Source organism: Hemisphaericaspora subhashii (genome assembly GCF_019202705.1).
Source record: "Hemisphaericaspora subhashii strain CBS 10753 chromosome Unknown scaffold21, whole genome shotgun sequence".
NCBI classification, from domain to species: domain Eukaryota; kingdom Fungi; phylum Ascomycota; class Pichiomycetes; order Serinales; family Debaryomycetaceae; genus Hemisphaericaspora; species Hemisphaericaspora subhashii.
This window is the reverse complement of record NW_026057348.1, coordinates 142,665-161,469: the sequence shown is the minus strand read 5'-3', so window position 1 is coordinate 161,469 and position 18,805 is coordinate 142,665. Positions and strand designations below refer to the sequence as shown.

The following is an 18,805-nucleotide window of genomic DNA, read 5'->3' as shown; positions in this document are numbered from 1 at the left end:
TAAAAGGATGAATGGAAACTAGCGGATGAGTGGAAACTAGTAGTTTTCACTGCGATTGTGCATTCACTCACCACAAAAATTTTCCCTTGCATAACCCACTAGCCACAAACTTTGCCGGAAATATGGCATTCTTGCAGTCAAACAAGTATCCTGAAGACAGCGGTGTTTTTATTTATTTAAATACTGTAGGTAGAACAGTATATCAACCACCTATTAAAATTCTATTTGTCGTCTTTTGGATTACCACTGTGAGTATTATCTTCATCTATTGAAGCCAGAAGAAAGTTCGTAATATATTTGATCTCCGGAATATAACGTTAAATTTCCCTCAAAAACTGACCAAAGCTTGCAAAATTTGGTGAAAATAATACTTATTTAACTTCAAGAGAATAAAACAGAGAAGCGAAATAGATTTGTTTGTATACTGCAAAATTATAGCCAACAGAGTTTATGTAGAGGTATTTCTTGGATTTTTGTTAGATTTCTGTGACCATTTTAAGGTCCGTAATGACTGCAAAAATTTTGCTACCTCCCGATTAGGAAATTTGGTCACGAGAATATCACTCTGTTATCACGTGCCATAATTTCCCTTTTTGGAATCACACAATCCTTCTAGCACGGCTGGACTCATTAAATGAGTTTCTAAACTACTGAAGAGAGAGCAGATACAATATAACGTTGACTTTTACAAACGCGAAACTGTACTTCCAGAAAAATAATGTTAATAAATATAATAATTGCTAAAATCGTATAAATTACAAGCTAAGAAACAATGTGTTTCACTAAATTGAGCCTATTTCTTCTCATCTAGGATCACATCAATCATTTCATCTGATTCATCTGAGTTTGGTGCAACCAAGTTCTGTGCATCCAAGTTTGATCTTGGACCAGTATATGATCTATATCCCCAAACAAAATAATAAAATAATGAAAGAATCCATACACCAACATTAATGACGACAGTATAATTCATGGTTTCTTTATTAACCTGTCTAGAATCTGGGAACATAACTAAGACAATGGAATATAAGATCCAACAAACAGTAGTAATATTAATAAAGGTACTTAAGTATGTACCAAGATAGAATTGACCTCTAACAAATCTTTTCCTTCCAACTGGTAATAAAACTAATAAGACTGGAGTTCCCCATGACAAATAATTAGAGGCAACGGCTAAGGAAAACAATGCATTTGCACCTGCAGGCCCAATCAACACTAATAAACCTAATAAGAGACCAAGGAAACCACCGAAGGCTGTAGCTCTAACAGGAACTTTGACCTTTGGATTAACATACTTGACAAACTTATACACGACAGGTAATCCATCATCTCTAGCAAAGGACCAAATTTGTCTTGAAGCTGCAATCAAAATAGAAACCGACATTAAGTATTGCCCAACAGCAATAAGAGCCATGAAAGCAACAGCCCATTCTTTCCCCAAAGCATCCAAGATAATTTGTGCCATTGGAGAACCAGTTGGGGAATTAAGTACAGCAGAAACATCACCATCTTTGATACAGGCAGCACATACTATGCAAATGACCCAGCCAAGGATCCAACATGCACTGATTGAACCCATAATACCCCATGGGATAGATTTTTGTGCGTTTTTAGCTTCTTCGGAACAATGGATAGCTGAATCAAAGGCTCCAATAGTCCAAATTGCTGGCATCCAACTTAATGCAAATGACCAAGCTGAACTCCAGGTTGTTGAGTTTTCAAAGTCTGTAAAGATAAATTTTGCTGAATTGAACTCGTTATGTCTGAAACCAACAGGAACAGCAATAAGGAATAACACCACTAAGAAAACATTTACAACAATGGAAATGGTTTGCAAGTAGGCAGCATGCTTACTTGTCAAACATGAAAGAATGACATTGGTAATGATACATGCAGCAAAAATCCCATAACATTTACCATCAGTAATTTCGAAATCACCATCACGTTGAATAAAGACACATGACAAGATTTCCACAGCAAACCCATAACTAATACTGCATAATCCACCAAGTAATCCTAAAGTGTTTGTACAACCAATCATAAAACTGAGAGGAACTCTAATACTTTCAGGTGCAAAATAATTTGAATAATAAAACAAACCACCACTTGTTGGGATAGCACTTCCTAAAAATGACATGGAAGTACCAACACATAAGATAAAAATACTAGCCAAAAACCAACCCCAGACCAAACCAGCAGGACCAGAGGCTAAACCAAGACCAAGGGTGGATGCGATACTTGGTAATAAACCCATAATGGAAAAAGCGATACCAAACACTTGAATAGTACTATAATGACGTCTAAGTTCTTGCTTATAACCAATCTGAGCTAACAATTCCACATCATTAGCAGCTTCATCAGGATGAATCTCCCTAATTTCTGATCTGACTGAAGCAACCGCATGGAGATGTACTTCACCACGTGATCTGATGGCACTGATATGACTTTCTGTTTTTGATTTGATTGCATTCATTGTAATCGAATTAATTAATTCAATAAAAGATAAGTTTTTGGAATTAATTTCGTCAAACCTGGGATGTGTCCTTTGATATATATATATAGAATATAATTCACAATCAAGAATTCACCATTGTGACAAGATAATAATTTTATGGATGCAAAAATCCATCAAAAAAATTATGGTGCCTTAACCTATTGATAGGCATATATCACCAATAGCAACAAATTAACCGCTAACCCCGGACTATCTCATATCCGCTAAACCAATCATAAACCCAACCCCATCTCCATCTCCCCCCGCCATTACAATAGAGTCTTTTGGATAAGGAGGCAAATAAATTGTTGTCAAATTTGAAAAATATTGAAAAAATGCCTTATATTGTTAAGCCATCAAATTAAGCCACCAAAGAATAATTAAAAAATAAAAGGAGAAATGGTGGATCCCCCACAAATCATATGATTGAATAGCAAGGATTATTCGCTCGGATAAAAGCAACTACAGTATGAGATGAGAGCTTTCATCGACTTGGGGTTCATTATCCCTTAAATATATTTTTGCAATAGTTAAGAAAAAAAGAGAGATTAATCCGTATTTGGAACGTAATTCCGGTGGAAGGTGGAGAAGTGAATGATGTTCTCCAACTTTCAAGGGGGGTTTAAATGCTGCTAAAAATTCATATTTTAATAAACCTATCATTAAACCCAATAGAGAAATACATAGAGATCTTTTAGTGTATGGTCCGCGCTGATAAGGGCCCTGTCGAACCGAGAGATCCACATTGCTGTTTTCTTTCTTTTTGATATGCCACCAAGTGCATGTGTATGTTTCAGCCTCACTGCAGCCTCAATCCCCCACGACCCCACATTTACCGCTAACGCAGGTGCCAAAACTTGTATAATTACAAAAGATAGAAAAAGAAACTTCATTTCCATTGTTGTTGAACAAATTTTGGAATTAGCCCATAAACTTCTATTAAATATGTAAATTATTTAACTCATCTAATAATTTATCATTCAATATCCGAGCCGATCGATGAAATATCGGATTTATGCCATCTCTAATTGATCTAAATTCTTGTAAAAAATTAACATTTACATGAATTGCTTGAGTTAATTGTTTTAATTTCTCACTGGTTGTTGTTGAACTTATTGTCTTATTAATTTTTGATTCACTAAATAACCCATCATCATCGTCCATCATATCTTCATCTTCATCAACTTCATCGTCTCCTTTTAGGAATTGATTCATATCATTCTCGTTCTCGGTAGATTGATTTTTGTTGTTGTTATGGTTGTTGTTGTCGGGGAGATCGGATGTGTCGGAGAATATGGACGAGTAGTGACAATCCATAGATAATTGGAATTGATTAACTTCTTCGGACGCAGGCTTGACAATAATACCTGGGGGGATTTTTGTGTTTAGGTTTGATTTCCAATATTCTTTGTCATTGATTGAATCAATACTATATAAAATCATGATTGAGATCATTAAATTAATAAAGACTTTCGCTTCTTCATTATTTGATTTCTGAAAGGCATAAATCTCTTGTAATAAATGGTTTATGGTTATATCGGGTTGATGGGTGATATAATTGTGTACGAATTGAGCATCTAAATCAGTAATTTGTTTACTAATGATTTGTGATTTAATAGTTTCATTCACATTCATGTCTTTCTCAAATGCAGAAGTTGTAGGGATTATGTTATCCTTCTTTAATGAATTATTTATAATTTGAATTATTTCTGATGCAGTTTGATTAATTGACCATTCTTTAAATTTCTTTAATGTGGTGATAATTTTCTCACCAGTAATATTGAGAACAATCTTAAAGATTAACGTGGAAATATCTTGAGAATCACCTGAAGTATTTGACTTTATAATTTCTGCAAGAACTTTAAGTTGTAAATTATCAACATCTAACCGAGTTAATAATTTAATTTCTCGTAATAACCAATTAATCAAACTTATAGTAGATGGAATTAAAAACACTTGTGACAAATAATCTAATCCATTATTTAAAATATTAAAATCAATTTTGTTAAAATTGGCCGCTATTATAGCTTGTTGATATACAATTGGAATCAATTTATAAATCTGTTTAATATTGATTGATTTTATCAACTCATCAGATAACCCTTCATTATTATCATCAAATAAAGCATTTATCCATTCAGTTAATAGATTATTATAATTCACGGCAATAATAGTCCCTTCTTCATCATTGTTTGCTGGAGTCTGAGTGGTTAAATTATCACATAATCTCCAATAGAAATTATTAATATAATCAATTACAAAAGAATTTTGAATTGATATTTTCGATAAATCAATTTCAAAAGTTTCCACAATTAAAATAATACTTAAGATAGCAACTCCACAATATGAATAAACATCTTGGAAATTTTCATCATCATCATCAATATTAAATTGTTCAGAATCAACAAAATCAATTATTTTATACAAGATTGCAAATGGAGTATTTTTGGTATTAAACACAATAATTCTTAAAATATTAACATCATTCAGTAGACATAATAATAATCGATTTAATTTTTCATGATCTTTAGCAATTAATAAATCATCAATAATTTCCAAGATTATAGTACTTAAATCTTGTTGTCTCTTATACAGAATTTCCAAAGATATTTGTAAACTATTTATAAATTGTATTAATCCTGATTCTTCAAGTGAAGTAAATTCTGTATTTATATTCAATAATTTTTCATTAAATTTTTGTCGTAAATTCAATTCTTGAGTATGAGATTGTAATTCATGCATGATTGATTGTTGATTAAGATCAGAAAATTTGGGTAAACTTTGAGTGGTTATACATTTATGAAATATAAGACTTTTAACAAATTGATGTTTTAAATCATGATTTGCATTAGGATAAGCTTCAAAAAGATCAAGAACAACTTTTTCAACATTTTCTTCTTCATTTAATTTTAAATTGGATAATAAGATTGGAACTCTAGTAATGATAAAATTATGTAAATTAAACTTCACAAAGCTTTCATTTTGTGATTGAAGTAAATCCCAAACTATAAACAAACTTTTGATAAATTCATAAGCAACAAAATACATATTCTTTTGTTTTGATAATGGCATTAAATTAATTATAAATGAATTTAATAAATCCAATCTATCAAATTGAAATTCTCTCATAAGTTTCAAAAACCAAAAACATCTCTTTGTTATAAAATAAGTTTCTTGTTTCTCTTCGGCAAGATTATTAATTGATAATGAAAGTAAATATGATGAAGTACATAATTCTGCTTCTCCTTCCCCTCCATCTTCAATCTTAAGTGGCAGAGTTGGGGTCCCTTCTCCAAATGAATGATGAAAATTAAATGAATCCTTTTCATGTTTTATAATTTTACTATGAATCAAATGATCAATTTGTCCCAGGGTTAAAATACTTTTTGTTTTTAATAATAAAAATGATAATAATCTACCTAATTTCAAATTCTTTAAAATTGTAATTAATTTAATTACAAAATTTTGAAATGGATTATCTTCCTTTAGGATTAAGAATTTATTAAAACTATCAATTATTGAACCAACAAAGAATATAATTTGATTAACTACCAATTTTTGACATTCTATTAAAGTTCTTTCATGTAATTTATTTAAATAATCCAAACAATATTGAATGAATTGTTGATTAATTAATGTCCTGATAATTTCTCGATCATATTTCTTATATTGATGTAATAATTTCTTATTAACTTTTGATAAATAAATGATTTGCATTGAATCTGATAATTTTCCTAAACATCTCCAAAATTGTTGACAATGTAATAATGAACTCAATGAAAGTTCAAGGATTAAATTGATTTTATATTCATTAAATCTTTGATGTTTAACAGTGGTATTTATTTTATTTAATTCAAGTAATTCAGAAACATATTGTTGGTCATCAATCTTGTTATTAGTTTGCTTTGATTGGAATTGATCAATTAAAGATATAAATGATCTTGGCGATACTTTCTGATTGGTTGATTTTGTTATTAGTTTGGTTAATGATATTTGATCTGTCATTACACCTTCTAGCTTACCCCCTTACTTGATAAGATCTAAAAGTGGTTGTAAAAAACTTTTTCAAAGAGATCAACAGAAAAATAAATCTTATGGTAGCACCACATCAAACACTATCGCAGTAAAATTCCCTAATAAAAGAGTAAACAGTAAGTTACTGCTAAATGTAACTTAAAAGAACTCAAATAAAAGTAAAACAACGACTGCCCCTTTCAATCTCACTCTCTTACTCTCTCTCTTAATTAAATAATCAATTAATTAAATAATATATATAAAAACAATGTATCAGTACAACCACTTAAAAAATAGATAAATAAAAAAATTATATAAACAAAGTATATATAGAACACACACAAACTCTCACTCTTACACTCTCACATACTCACATGGGGATATGACGAAGCCAAGATAAATGATAATAATAATTAAACAATAAAACACAATTTGGAACCAATAATAATAATAATAATAAACTATTAAACAAAATACCGTTTTTTCATAAAACAAACAAAAACTAACAAAAAAACACAAAGCGTCAGATAAGACTCCTACCATAAACCAGACAGACCAAATCCTGATAAAATATTACTTCCATTCTTATTAGAACCACCACCATTTGGATTATTACTCCCCCCACCAGTAGTCAAAGTAGATTTAAGCATACTATTACTCTGACCCCAAATAGATCCACCAGTACTAGGACCCCAAGTCGAACCACCACCAGTACTACCACTACCAGCATTGGTTAAAATTGAAGGGGAATTAAGAAAATTAGTCGTTGCGGTAGCAGTTGGAGTAATTGTCGACCCTAATAATGGAGAACCCGTCTTATTAACATTCACACCCGACAAAAATAAATTCGTCCCTGGTGGTGAAGTTTTACTAGCAGTAGTACCACCAGTTGAATTGGTCGTGATTCCACTATTTGCATTTGGTGGTAATAAAATTGGAGATTCATTAGTTGGACTAGTGGCACCCACATTCTCAAAGATTTTCGAATGAAGTGATGGAGGGATTGTAGTTGACGAAGACGCAGAAGAAGTAGATGATTGTTTCTGTTGTTGAGGGATATATTGTCCATTTGGAGAAGGAATTGAATGCGATGATCCATTATTATATAACATGAAATTATTATTTTGTAAATCAATACCACCGGTTGTATTTCCTGATAATGGAGTTTCGGGGGAAATAACAGTACTTGAATTCATAATTGAATATGGCAGTTGCTGTTGTTGCTGCTGCTGTTGTTGTTGAGGGGGGATCTGTTGTTGATATTGATTTTCACCTAAAATAGATGAAACAGGCATATCTGCAAATATTTGTGGAACTTGATGATGTTGCTGTTGTTGATGGTGAGTAGCAAAGATTTGTGGAGAATTGGTTTGTTGATTCTGATACTGTTGGTTGTAGCCTTGCTGTTGCTGTTGATAGGACCCTGGATAAAATTTTTGTTGCTGTTGTTGTTTGACTTGTCTTTGGTTTTGAGCTTGTTGTTGAGCTTGTTGTTGAAGTAAATAACTTTGTTGTTGTTGATGTTGAACAGCAGCGGCAGCTGCAACTGCAGCTAATGCATATTTATTATTTTGTTGTTGGTTCTGATTGTGTTGCTGCGCATGGTGCTGTTGTTGATGTTGATGATGGTTATTATGATGATACCTTGAAGAACCATAATTTTGATGAGATTGATGTTTTGAATTATTGGCAATAACTTTATCAATAAATTCAACTTGATTATTAAATGGAATTAAATCCAATTTTCTTTTTGAATATTTTAATGGTTCAGACATTATAAAGTTGTTATGATGAATGCATATATATGTTTCTCGTTCTTAGTGAATAAAATGATAAATAATTAAACTGAATAGACCCAAACAAATGTAATAGATCTCTCTCTTGTGAGTCTTTGAGGATAATGTTGTAATGAAATTAAAACCAACTGAAATAGATATATAAAAACCAGAATACAAGAATTAAAAAATGGAACCGTTTCCTCTTTAACTGTAATTAAAAAACCCTTAAATAAAAAACCGTGGAAAATAAATAAAATAAAAACACCAGATGATATCTCTCTCTTTCTCTCTATATACTATACCTTTTACCTTTTTAGCTTTTATAGTAAAAATGCAATCAATCAATCAATCAAATTATATAAAAATTGTTAATTAAACGAATGAACGATGAAATAAATCAAATAAATAATAAAAAAAAAAAATCTTCGACAGGAATTCTTTTTTTTTTTTTGGAACTTGGTTTAAGAGAAAAAGGTATGAAGTTTGTCTCTTTCTTTCTCTGTAGTTGTTTCAATAGAATAGGTTTAGTTGGGATGATGATAAGCCTATTCAATAAAAGGGTAAGTTAAGTGTTTTGTCTTTTATGAGATTGTTACTTCTAATAAAGTATGAATGAAATAAATATAAATTTTAAAATAAATAATTGCAAGACCTTTTAAATAAAAAAATTCAGATTTTTTTTTCTTTTTGAAAGTCACTCTCTCACTCTCTCTGTTTCTTAGAGAGAGAGAAAATCAGAAACAAATTTAAAGTCATTTACTTTTCTATTTCTCAATTTAAAAAANATTCAGATTTTTTTTTCTTTTTGAAAGTCACTCTCTCACTCTCTCTGTTTCTTAGAGAGAGAGAAAATCAGAAACAAATTTAAAGTCATTTACTTTTCTATTTCTCAATTTAAAAAATTCAAAAATAAAATTTGATTTGTTAAAATACGAGACATACTGCATATAATACATATATGGCTTTTACATTCACACTCACTCACTCACTCATTCGCTACCACATTACACATCTAGTACTCACAAGTGTAGATGGTCCTAGTGACCACCAATAATATGGCCATTGCGGTCTAGGGGGTTTTAGTGGGTATGGCCATCTGGAGGAGTATCCGTATAGCGAGATACTAGTCAGATGGAGGAGTCCCACACTGTTAAGTCGTGCGTAAAGTGCATTTCCTCCTTAGTGATACTAGAAAAAAAAAAAAAAAAAGATGGACTATTTGTTTGTCCGTTAGTGGACTCAACACTTTGTTAGATCGCCGTCGGAGTTTCCATATGTATGTGATTGTCTTAATGCAACGGTCCACTTTTAGGTATGCTTCTGGGTTTAATTGTGTTGTCCCTATGATATCTTTTTTTTTACTCATTTCAATTAGGAAAGCTATACAATTTATAAAAACTATAAATAATCAACCAATGACAACCTCCTTTGAGTTTATTTAATGGGAGCAGGTTTTTCTGTATAGTTCTTATAGTTGTATAGCTTTCCTAATTGATATGAGTAAAAAAAGTAGTCACTCAGAGAATCTACCATTATGATACAGCTCATATATACATAGTGGATAACTGAAAATATTATAAATAGATTATGTATTATTAAGAGATATGATATTTATTAAGTATTGTCAACTATACACGACGAAAAATCAATCCTATTGAGGATTGGCAGCACTGTTCAATTGCCATGATGGAACACCAATACTTGCTATTTTATCCTTAATAACTTCTTCACTCTTAGCATCCATACCACCAGTACTATTATTCATTTGCCATGCTGGAATACCTGATCCTACTGTTGGTGATACTGCTGTTGCTACTACTGGAGATGAAGCTTCAGGTGTACCAATCTTCTTTACTGCTTCTTCTTTTTCTTCTCTTTCTTTATCTCTTAATTGCCAAGCTGGAATACCACCAGCTGTTACTCCACCCACTGTAATTGCACCAACTCTATCACTTGATTGGTTAACAGGTTCAACATGTTGTGCTAATGGGGATTGAGATTGTTCTTTTTTCTCAACTATTTCAGGGGTAGATTCTTTTGATGATGATTTATCTTCAACTTTAGATGCTGATGCTGCTTTTGCTCGTTTTAAGATTTCAGAAGCAGATGGAATTGAAGATGCAGGAGCAATCTTTCTTTCAATTCCTCCATTTGATTGATTATTTCCAGTAGAAGTACTACCTCTTGCTTTAATTAAATTCTTTAAAGATTGTAATTCTTGATTAATATCACTTAATTCTTCATTAATATCTTCTTTAGTCAATTTCATATTCTTTTGAATACTATTACTCAAATTATCAATTTCTAATTTCATTAATCTTAAATCATCATCGAATTTTAATTTATCTTTATTATATCTACTCAAAAAATCATTTACATTTTCAATAACAGTATCAATATCTTTTAATTTTATTTCATTTTCATTCTTGATATTTTGTTGATCTTCAGTTAATTGTTCCAAGATTTTATCAATTTTTAAAAATTCCTCATCTATTCTTTCCTTATCTTTCTCAATAGCTGATTGACTAGGTGGAATGATTGTGGGGATAAGATATTTAGTTACAACTTGATGTAATCCATACATAACACCAGCAGTTGCCGTAGCCATAATAAAATAATCCTTCCATGATCTTTCCGGCGGAGGAGGTGGGGCATTATAATAATCTATTGGAGGAAGATTAGGTTGTGAAGGACTGACTACACTAGTAGTAGTAGTAGTAGCAGTAGGACTAGCAGTGGTAGTAGTAGCTACTTGTGAATTCGTACCTTCATTTGCTCTCCTTAAAGCTTCTTCAATTTCACTTTGATTTAATCCCTTTGATTCTAAAAATTCAACTTTCTTAGTTAAGGGGGAACTTGCAACTTGTGGATCCCTTAAGAAGGAAACAGCACTCTTTATTAACTCTTCATCCATAGTTATACCTTGAGCTGATAGATGGCAGTGCAGGAAAAAGAAGAAGAAGAAGAAGAAATAAAGTGAAATCAGAGAAAATTATTTTAATCTCCACATAAATTTCAAAATGTGACAAACTTTTGTGCGGGACAAAAAAATTAATTTAACAAATTCAACAACCACTTTGTCTATCCGAGGTTAAACCAAACTTAAAAAATTAATAGACAGGTTTATATACAGGTACCAAACACCTTTAATAGGATCTCTCTAATTACATCAATAGATATATTTATACAAGATAATATAATACACAGACATATATATACAGTATATCATTGACTAAGTCAATCTTTCTTTCTTTGCAAACAAATTCTGAGAGAAATTACTCTTTAATAATTCTTCATAAATACACCAACTAATTCCCGAACTCATAGCCTTCCTACCTAATCTCAATGACAAACCCCGGAAAAGATTCTTAATCCCACCTTGCTCTTTCACTAAAGTCTTCGTTGCCTTCACAATCGAAGTCTCATTACCTAATTGTAATCGAGTCTTTATAGCATCAAAAGGAGCAGTTATAGTCGTACATGTAGTAGCTGCCAATACAGCCGCACTTGAATTAATTAAACTCCCCTGAGAATCACCAAATGTTGATACGGGGATAATTATTGGGAATAAATCATTCTTAAAGATTTCATAACTCAACACATATAGACCAGCATATGGACAATCTCGAATCAAAGTTGCAACTGATCCTTTAAAAAAATTCCGAATTGTTCCGCCGCTACTGGGGATGGGTTTGCCTGGTTCTTGGCCATAATAAGTTCCTTTAATCCCTTGCGACATCGATGTATAATTATAATGATTAGATTCGAATCGGGTTTTAAGAACGGTGATTGGCATGGTTATATATCCAACCACACCCCTGGCCAAAAATCCCGTGGTTAAATTTTCAAACGGGGTTAATTTGACTAATACTGAAGTCTTAGATACTGTATTTATATTTGTATCATAATTAGTTAATTTAAATTCCGCCCAGGCTGATCTCATTTTTGATAAACTGGTGAAATATAATCCGGCCCCAATTGAGGTACGTAATGTGCTGGGGATAGTACCACGCCAAAAATCAGTAAATTTGGTCAATTTTTTGATTTCTTGAGATATTGATGATTTCATATGTGTTGCCAGCAGAGTATCGTGTTGTTGTAGTCTGGTTTTGAGTAGATCGAATGGTTGTAATGTTACAGCTGAGACTAATCCTGCTAATGCTCCTGATGTTAGATGGGCAATAGCTTCTGGAGATTTGGTTTTTTTGATATCTAATTTGATATTATCAGATTTATTCATTTCTACTACTGGAGGTGTGGTTGTTGCTTGTGCTACCACTGCTACTTCTGACATATTATGTTATATCTATTACTTGGTATCTAAGATTGAAATCTGAAAAGGGAGAACAAGGGGGTGGTATCTATAAATGTGTTTTGTTCTAATTTACAACAGGGGAGAATTCTAAATTGATTTACAGTAGAGTGTAATTAATAATAATTTTTCATTCCCCCCCCCAGAAAATTTTCTTCTCTCTGCTTCAAACAAAGGGATCTCAGAAGATCCCTTATTTTTTTTCTTAGTATGTATTGTTTTCTATCAGATTAGAACAAAGAAGATTCCCTATCTATACAAAGTAGTTTACGAATATTGAATCAGATTCTTAAAAAAATCATACAGATCGTGAGATATCACCAAAATAGGTTGAATCTCATTCAATCCATATTTTTCTCGATTCCATAATGATAAGCTTGCCAATGCCATAAAACTATGCATTGGATCAGGTCTTGCTTCAATATCTCTTGCAAATCCTCCAAATAATTCATTTTGAGTTTGAGTTAATAAATATTCTTCTGCTTTAGCCTGGTTTATCAATTGAATATTTTGTGGGTTCATAATATATAATGCTCCAGTAGCCCACCATGAGTAACAAGTATCACTGAATTTATTATCTCGACCATTGAATCCTCCTATATCTTCTTTTCGATAATATTGATATTCAATGGAGTCGTATAAACTGGCAGGATAATCTGATTGTCGTTTAATTAACCATTCTCGGGTTTGTTCTAACTTTTCAATTGGATAGTTTAATAATTTTAATGCAGAAATTGCACAAAATGTAAAACCTAAATGTGATTCATCAAGGATTTGAGAACTGAATCCTCCATCATGATTCAATCTAGTCAAGATAAACTCTTGTAATGCTTGGGTATCTATATCATTATCCCGGTTGCTACCCTCGTCATACTTTACTAAATGTCGAATAAGTAATGCAATATAACAAAATCTAAGATCTGTTTCTCCAAACTGGGCATACTCCCCATTATGATAAGTAAGCGTAGGAACAAACGCTCCCTTATTTGGTCCTGACTTAATTTGACATCTACTCAACAATTTCATAATCTTATGTTGTGGAATCTTGATAGAATAATTGGATTTAAGAACTAGAAGAATATATAAAGCAAATAAACTAGCAGATAAATTAATCAGATCATATTCTTCACCACAACTCTTAAAATAATTAGTTGTCCTAAATCCAATCATATCTTCAGTTTCAATTAAATAATCTCGATATATAAAATCAATATAATATTGTAATTCTTCATTACTAAAATTGAATTTATTTATTAATTGTAATCCATGAAGACAAAAATAGATAATTGCCAATTTATCAGAATCTTCTGATGATGCTGAGGATGGAAGTCCTATTAGACATCTATTAAAGAATTTCTCATGCTTCGCTAATAATAAGGAATTCATGATGGGGTTCTCAATTGACACCCTTTGAGTGGAGACTCACAATTTTTTTTTTCAGTAATTAATTTTATTAATTTTTCATATTGGAGATTTTGCTTTTGTTATCGCGCGGTTTTCGTTTTGGTGAATAGTGTACTAAATTAAATTTGAAAAAGTCTATTTCGCCGAGTCAACATCCATCCATATCCCCACTTGTTTTAAAAAAGAATCTACATTCCCAAGTAACATTTTACTAAGTTTTATAATTCCATGTACTTGTTACCAAGCAACTTTTTGTTGGCCCACGCTAAAGGACAATTATTCTTAAGGGTTGAAAAAGTGGTGTCGCGTCTCATCCCTTGTGTCGAAAAAACTAACCGTTTCGTAATTCAGAGGCTACAAATCATCGGTTATCTCGTGGCTTCTTTCCATTTTAAAAAAACAAACAATACCCAATGATGATTCTCTTATCTTGATGGCTCGTAGTTTGTGTTCCACTGAACCTTTTTTGAAGGAGGTGTTTTCTTTAGGGATTATAACCTCGTTCGGTTTATTGTTTATTCTCGAGATTAGTTTACACATCTTGCATAATTTTCTTACGTGTGCCGAATTAATTCGTAATATCCCTTGTGCAAGAAAGACAATCTGGTTTTTCTAGATCTTAGGGGTTCATGACCATTGTAAATAATAATAATTGTGTCATTGTTTGTAATCAATTTGTGTATTCAATTAGAACTTTAAAATCGAAACACAATTCAAGAATCACAAGATTCAGATTAGAATTGGAAGTTCGTTATTTATCGCATGATAACCGAGACAAGATCAATTCGCAAGTTGTTCCTAATTTGGATGCATCTTCGCCAAATAGACGCTTAGAATGAATTAAACTACTTTTCGTGATCTGCAACGATCACTAATCGCGTCTTTTCAATTGAACGAACCATATTCTAAAAATATTATTTTAAAGTTATAAACTTTAATCGAAAATTGAACGGCCTTGGAGATATGGGGTTAAGTACAGATTCCTCGTGGGTCATATTTTCTCCAATTTAGGTTGCAAAGAATAATAAAATAAATACCACAACTCTTGTGACAAAACGTGGTTTGACCAAAAAAATATACAATCTTGAATCTGCCTACCTAATCAAGAAAGACAAGCACCTTCAAAGGCGATTCAGCCAAGACTTTCAAAAAGCCAGATGAATTGGTTTCTTGACAGCTGAGAACAAGAAGGTTGCAAAAAAAAATCAAGCGAAAACAAGCCAAGCCACCCCCATTGAAACAAAAACTAAATAGACACTAAGGAAATTCAACGCTTGGAATGAGCTATTTACATTTCAAAACATAGCGTTTCAAAATTTCAAAGGCGGTTACTGTATTACCCCCTTTTCCTCCACACCTTTTTTTGGGTTTTGACCCCGTGCCTAGTACAAGAAGACGACCAAACTGTGGTGTTAGCGTTGCATATTAAGAGTTTTAAAACCTAAATTCCATATTCGTTATTAAAGTTGCAAGGATAATTTTATTTTTAGACCACTTACAAATCTCCACTTATCCAAGAATAGTGCAAGCGCTCTTAATTGAAGTTACATACATTCATACTCGTCTCTACGTTAAGCTTCCCAGATATATTTATGTAAGATATAAATACCACCAAGATCCTCTCCCTTTAAGTGAAATTTCAAAACAGATTTTGATTTCTTTCTGCATAGTTTATTCAACTATTTTGATTTAGTATATTTTAATAAAAACATGAAGGTATCTACATTAACATTAGCCTTAGCTCTTGCAGCTTCCATCAATACTGCCGCTATTGAAAACGTTGACAAGAAGGTCTTGATCAAAAGAGAAGACGAACCAGTTGAGGGGACATCTGCTGATGTAGAAGGACAAACTGCTGAAGCCGAGGGAGAAGCTGAAGGAGAAGCTGAAGGAGAAGCTGAAGGTGAAGCTGAGGGTGAAGCTGAAGGAGAAGCTGAAGGTGAAGCTGAGGGTGAAGCTGAAGGAGAAGCTGAAGGTGAAGCTGAGGGTGAAGCTGAAGGAGAAGCTGAAGGAGAAGCTGAAGGAGAAGCTGAGGGTGAAGCTGAAGGAGAAGCTGAAGGAGAAGCAGAAGGTGAAGCTGAGGGTGAGGCAGAAGGTGAAGCAGAAGGTGAAGCTGAAGGTGAAACAGAAGGAGAAGCTGAAGGAGAAACTGAAGGAGAAGCTGAAGGAGAAGCAGAACCTGAAGCAGAACCTGAAGCCGAACCTGAAGCTGAACCTGAAGCTGAACCTGAAGCAGAAGAAGAAGCTGAAGTTGAACCAATTCCAGAAGAACTTGTAAATGGCGGAAATTCACTCCACTTTGGAATGGCTGCTGCTGCAGTAGCTGTCGGTGCTTTCTTGATTTAAGTTCTTCCGATTCATTTGATTTAGATCTAGTTCTTTCCTTTCGTCTATAGTAATACCTTAGCTCAATTAGCTTAGCTATAATAATTATTCAATTTTATTAAATGTACTTATTTAATATGTTTTCAAAATTCAATTCAAAACTACGAATTAATTCAATCTCGTTTTGATTTATAAATGTAATTATTACTGGTAATTCCTCCTCTTGTCGATTCTCCAATATGGAACAGTGACAATTGAAAACCAGCTTATTTGATAAGTTCTCTATAAATTTATTTCTCTTGTCTAATAAATTGTCAATATTAAGTTGTATATCTCTAAACCAATCTAATGAATATTCGGATACCATACCTCTCGGTATTGATTCATTACAATGCTGGTCCTGCTTCTCACTGAACTCTTGTTTCACGTTGAAATAAAAATCTGCCAATTCCACGTTTAACCCCGAACCTATCAATTTAGTAAATGCTTCCTTTAAGGTCCAAAAATGATTAAATTCAAAATATCTTCTTTCAACATCTTCAATCGTATCAAAATAGGATAACTCTACAGGATGGAATATTGATCGAAATTCTTCAATGCAATTTTCCTTCGATATTGCTGGCTGTCTGGCATGAGATAAGTCTATACCTATTGGATTAGCCGTGTCTGAAAATTCAATAATTATACTAATGATATCATTTGAACTACTGGAATTAAATTGGAAATTCTGATTTAATAATTGTGGTTTTCCATAATCATTATAAGTGAACTTGATATTCTCAAATAAATCTTTCTCTAGTAGTGAATTGAATACAGCTCGTGTAAATAAGGATGCTATCAATTGTTTAAATCGTAGTGACTCATCTTTTATAGATTGGATACGTAGTTGTTCCTTTAAGTTGTTCAATAATCTTAATGAGAGTTCAAAGTTGAAATCATCTTGTAAAAACTCAGTAAGCTTTGAGGTGATGCGCGTGGTGAATAGTATTACATTAGACTTGCCTGATTTAGGAGCTTGCGTAATTAGTTCTAAACCATCAAACAAGTTGCTTGATGTCATCCTACTAACTACTACTACCAATTAATTAAGAGATTTACAAGAAGGTTTTTTTTCTCGCTTACTGTTGTTCATCAAATCTATAAACCATAAAATTATACAAGTATGTATACAACCTACCTAATATTTATGAATAGAGCCACCTTCAAATGGATGTTCTCTGGCATATTGAATTGCTTCCAAAACAACTTTCTTTGATTTTTGGAAACTTTCTTCCGAGATTTGATAATGAAACACAATTCTACCATAATAAATATTAACATCATGTTTCTTTGCAATTTCAACAAATTTTTCAGGATCAATCTTGTTAGCATTAAGGTCAACAAATACCATATTAGTTTCAACTGGATGTTCTAAAATGATTCCATTATCCTCACAAAACTTACCTAATTCTTTTGCTCTTTCATGAGTTTGTTTTAATTTTGGTAAATTTTCATCAATGGCAGTTATAGCCATACTGGTTAAAATTCCACTTTGTCTAATACCACCTCCATTTTGTTTCTTGAAATGGTTAGCCTTTTGAATAAATTTTTTATCGGCAACTAAAACAGTCCCAATTGGAGCTCCTAAAGTTTTTGAAAGACAAAGAGAAACACTATCAAAATATTGACAATATTCAGCCAATGGGATTCCTGTAGCTACATGAGCATTCCATAATCTGGCTCCATCTAAATGTAAACGAACATCATTCTTTTTACAAAATTCCGATATTTTCTTAATTTCTTCAATTGGGAAAATCATTCCATGATTGGTATTTTCCAAACAGATTAATTTCGTAGGAGCAACATGAATTTCTCCATCATCAGGAATAAAATTTGGTAAAATATCATCTTCCAAGGTTAAATAAATACCATTCTTAGGTATGATAGGTTGTGGCATAGCTTGACATAAAGTTGCCATTCCTGCTGCCTCATCAATATAAACATGTGACCTATAATCACACAAGATACTATATGGAGGTTGCATTAAATTAACTCTCATAGCGATTTGATTGGAAAGGGTTCCACTGACGCAGAATAACCCAGCTGGTTTCCCAGTCATCTTGGCTACCTTCTCTTCTAACTCAATGGTAGTTTTGTCTTCGTTATAGACTGAATCACCCAAAGTGGCTTTGGCGAGTGATTGAATCATGGATAAGGTAGGGGTAGTGAATGTGTCACTACGAAATTCATTGTGTGCTGGACTTTGGTTGGTAAAGTTGGAGAAATCCATTTTTATGGGGAGAGTTGCAGATTTTGATAATTTATAGATGGACTTTCAAGAAGGAAAGTAGTTGTTATCTCAGACTTTAAAATAGAAACTGGGTGTCATTTGCTTTGTACGGCCCTGAAAAATTCAGTTTTTTTTGGTGGGTAATCTGGGGAGGCTTATCTTAATCCCTTGGGTGTAGTACAAAATTAAGGAGGATTTTGGTCCCACAA

The 18,805-nt window shown here is 32.4% G+C and overlaps 9 protein-coding genes across 9 annotated transcripts; 1 reads left to right on the top strand and 8 right to left on the bottom strand. All coding sequences in view use genetic code 12, as the record gives it.

Moving 5' to 3' along the window:
- Positions 1 to 793: 793 nt before the first annotated feature.
- Positions 794 to 2,473, bottom strand: J8A68_004463 (uncharacterized protein; the record flags this gene model as incomplete). Its single annotated transcript, XM_049408424.1, has 1 exon — positions 794 to 2,473. The coding sequence occupies one exon, from the start codon at positions 2,471 to 2,473 to the stop codon at positions 794 to 796; it is 1,680 nt and encodes a 559-aa protein (XP_049262308.1).
- A 960-nt stretch (positions 2,474 to 3,433) lies between these two features.
- MED5 (Med5p) lies at positions 3,434 to 6,499 on the bottom strand (the record flags this gene model as incomplete). Its single annotated transcript, XM_049408423.1, has 1 exon — positions 3,434 to 6,499. The coding sequence occupies one exon, from the start codon at positions 6,497 to 6,499 to the stop codon at positions 3,434 to 3,436; it is 3,066 nt and encodes a 1,021-aa protein (XP_049262307.1).
- A 545-nt stretch (positions 6,500 to 7,044) lies between these two features.
- On the bottom strand, positions 7,045 to 8,283 carry J8A68_004461 (uncharacterized protein; the record flags this gene model as incomplete). Its single annotated transcript, XM_049408422.1, has 1 exon — positions 7,045 to 8,283. One exon carries the CDS (start codon positions 8,281 to 8,283, stop codon positions 7,045 to 7,047), a length of 1,239 nt encoding a protein of 412 aa, XP_049262306.1.
- Positions 8,284 to 9,937: 1,654 nt separating this feature from the next.
- PEX14 (Pex14p) lies at positions 9,938 to 11,200 on the bottom strand (the record flags this gene model as incomplete). Its single annotated transcript, XM_049408421.1, has 1 exon — positions 9,938 to 11,200. The coding sequence occupies one exon, from the start codon at positions 11,198 to 11,200 to the stop codon at positions 9,938 to 9,940; it is 1,263 nt and encodes a 420-aa protein (XP_049262305.1).
- A 318-nt stretch (positions 11,201 to 11,518) lies between these two features.
- On the bottom strand, positions 11,519 to 12,580 carry J8A68_004459 (uncharacterized protein; the record flags this gene model as incomplete). Its single annotated transcript, XM_049408420.1, has 1 exon — positions 11,519 to 12,580. The coding sequence occupies one exon, from the start codon at positions 12,578 to 12,580 to the stop codon at positions 11,519 to 11,521; it is 1,062 nt and encodes a 353-aa protein (XP_049262304.1).
- Positions 12,581 to 12,865: 285 nt separating this feature from the next.
- On the bottom strand, positions 12,866 to 13,984 carry CDC43 (protein geranylgeranyltransferase type I subunit; the record flags this gene model as incomplete). Its single annotated transcript, XM_049408419.1, has 1 exon — positions 12,866 to 13,984. The coding sequence occupies one exon, from the start codon at positions 13,982 to 13,984 to the stop codon at positions 12,866 to 12,868; it is 1,119 nt and encodes a 372-aa protein (XP_049262303.1).
- Positions 13,985 to 15,712: 1,728 nt separating this feature from the next.
- On the top strand, positions 15,713 to 16,348 carry PGA39 (Pga39p; the record flags this gene model as incomplete). Its single annotated transcript, XM_049408418.1, has 1 exon — positions 15,713 to 16,348. The coding sequence occupies one exon, from the start codon at positions 15,713 to 15,715 to the stop codon at positions 16,346 to 16,348; it is 636 nt and encodes a 211-aa protein (XP_049262302.1).
- Positions 16,349 to 16,445: 97 nt separating this feature from the next.
- LYS5 (holo-[acyl-carrier-protein] synthase) lies at positions 16,446 to 17,387 on the bottom strand (the record flags this gene model as incomplete). Its single annotated transcript, XM_049408417.1, has 1 exon — positions 16,446 to 17,387. The coding sequence occupies one exon, from the start codon at positions 17,385 to 17,387 to the stop codon at positions 16,446 to 16,448; it is 942 nt and encodes a 313-aa protein (XP_049262301.1).
- A 117-nt stretch (positions 17,388 to 17,504) lies between these two features.
- On the bottom strand, positions 17,505 to 18,596 carry J8A68_004455 (threonine aldolase; the record flags this gene model as incomplete). Its single annotated transcript, XM_049408416.1, has 1 exon — positions 17,505 to 18,596. The coding sequence occupies one exon, from the start codon at positions 18,594 to 18,596 to the stop codon at positions 17,505 to 17,507; it is 1,092 nt and encodes a 363-aa protein (XP_049262300.1).
- Positions 18,597 to 18,805: the final 209 nt, after the last annotated feature.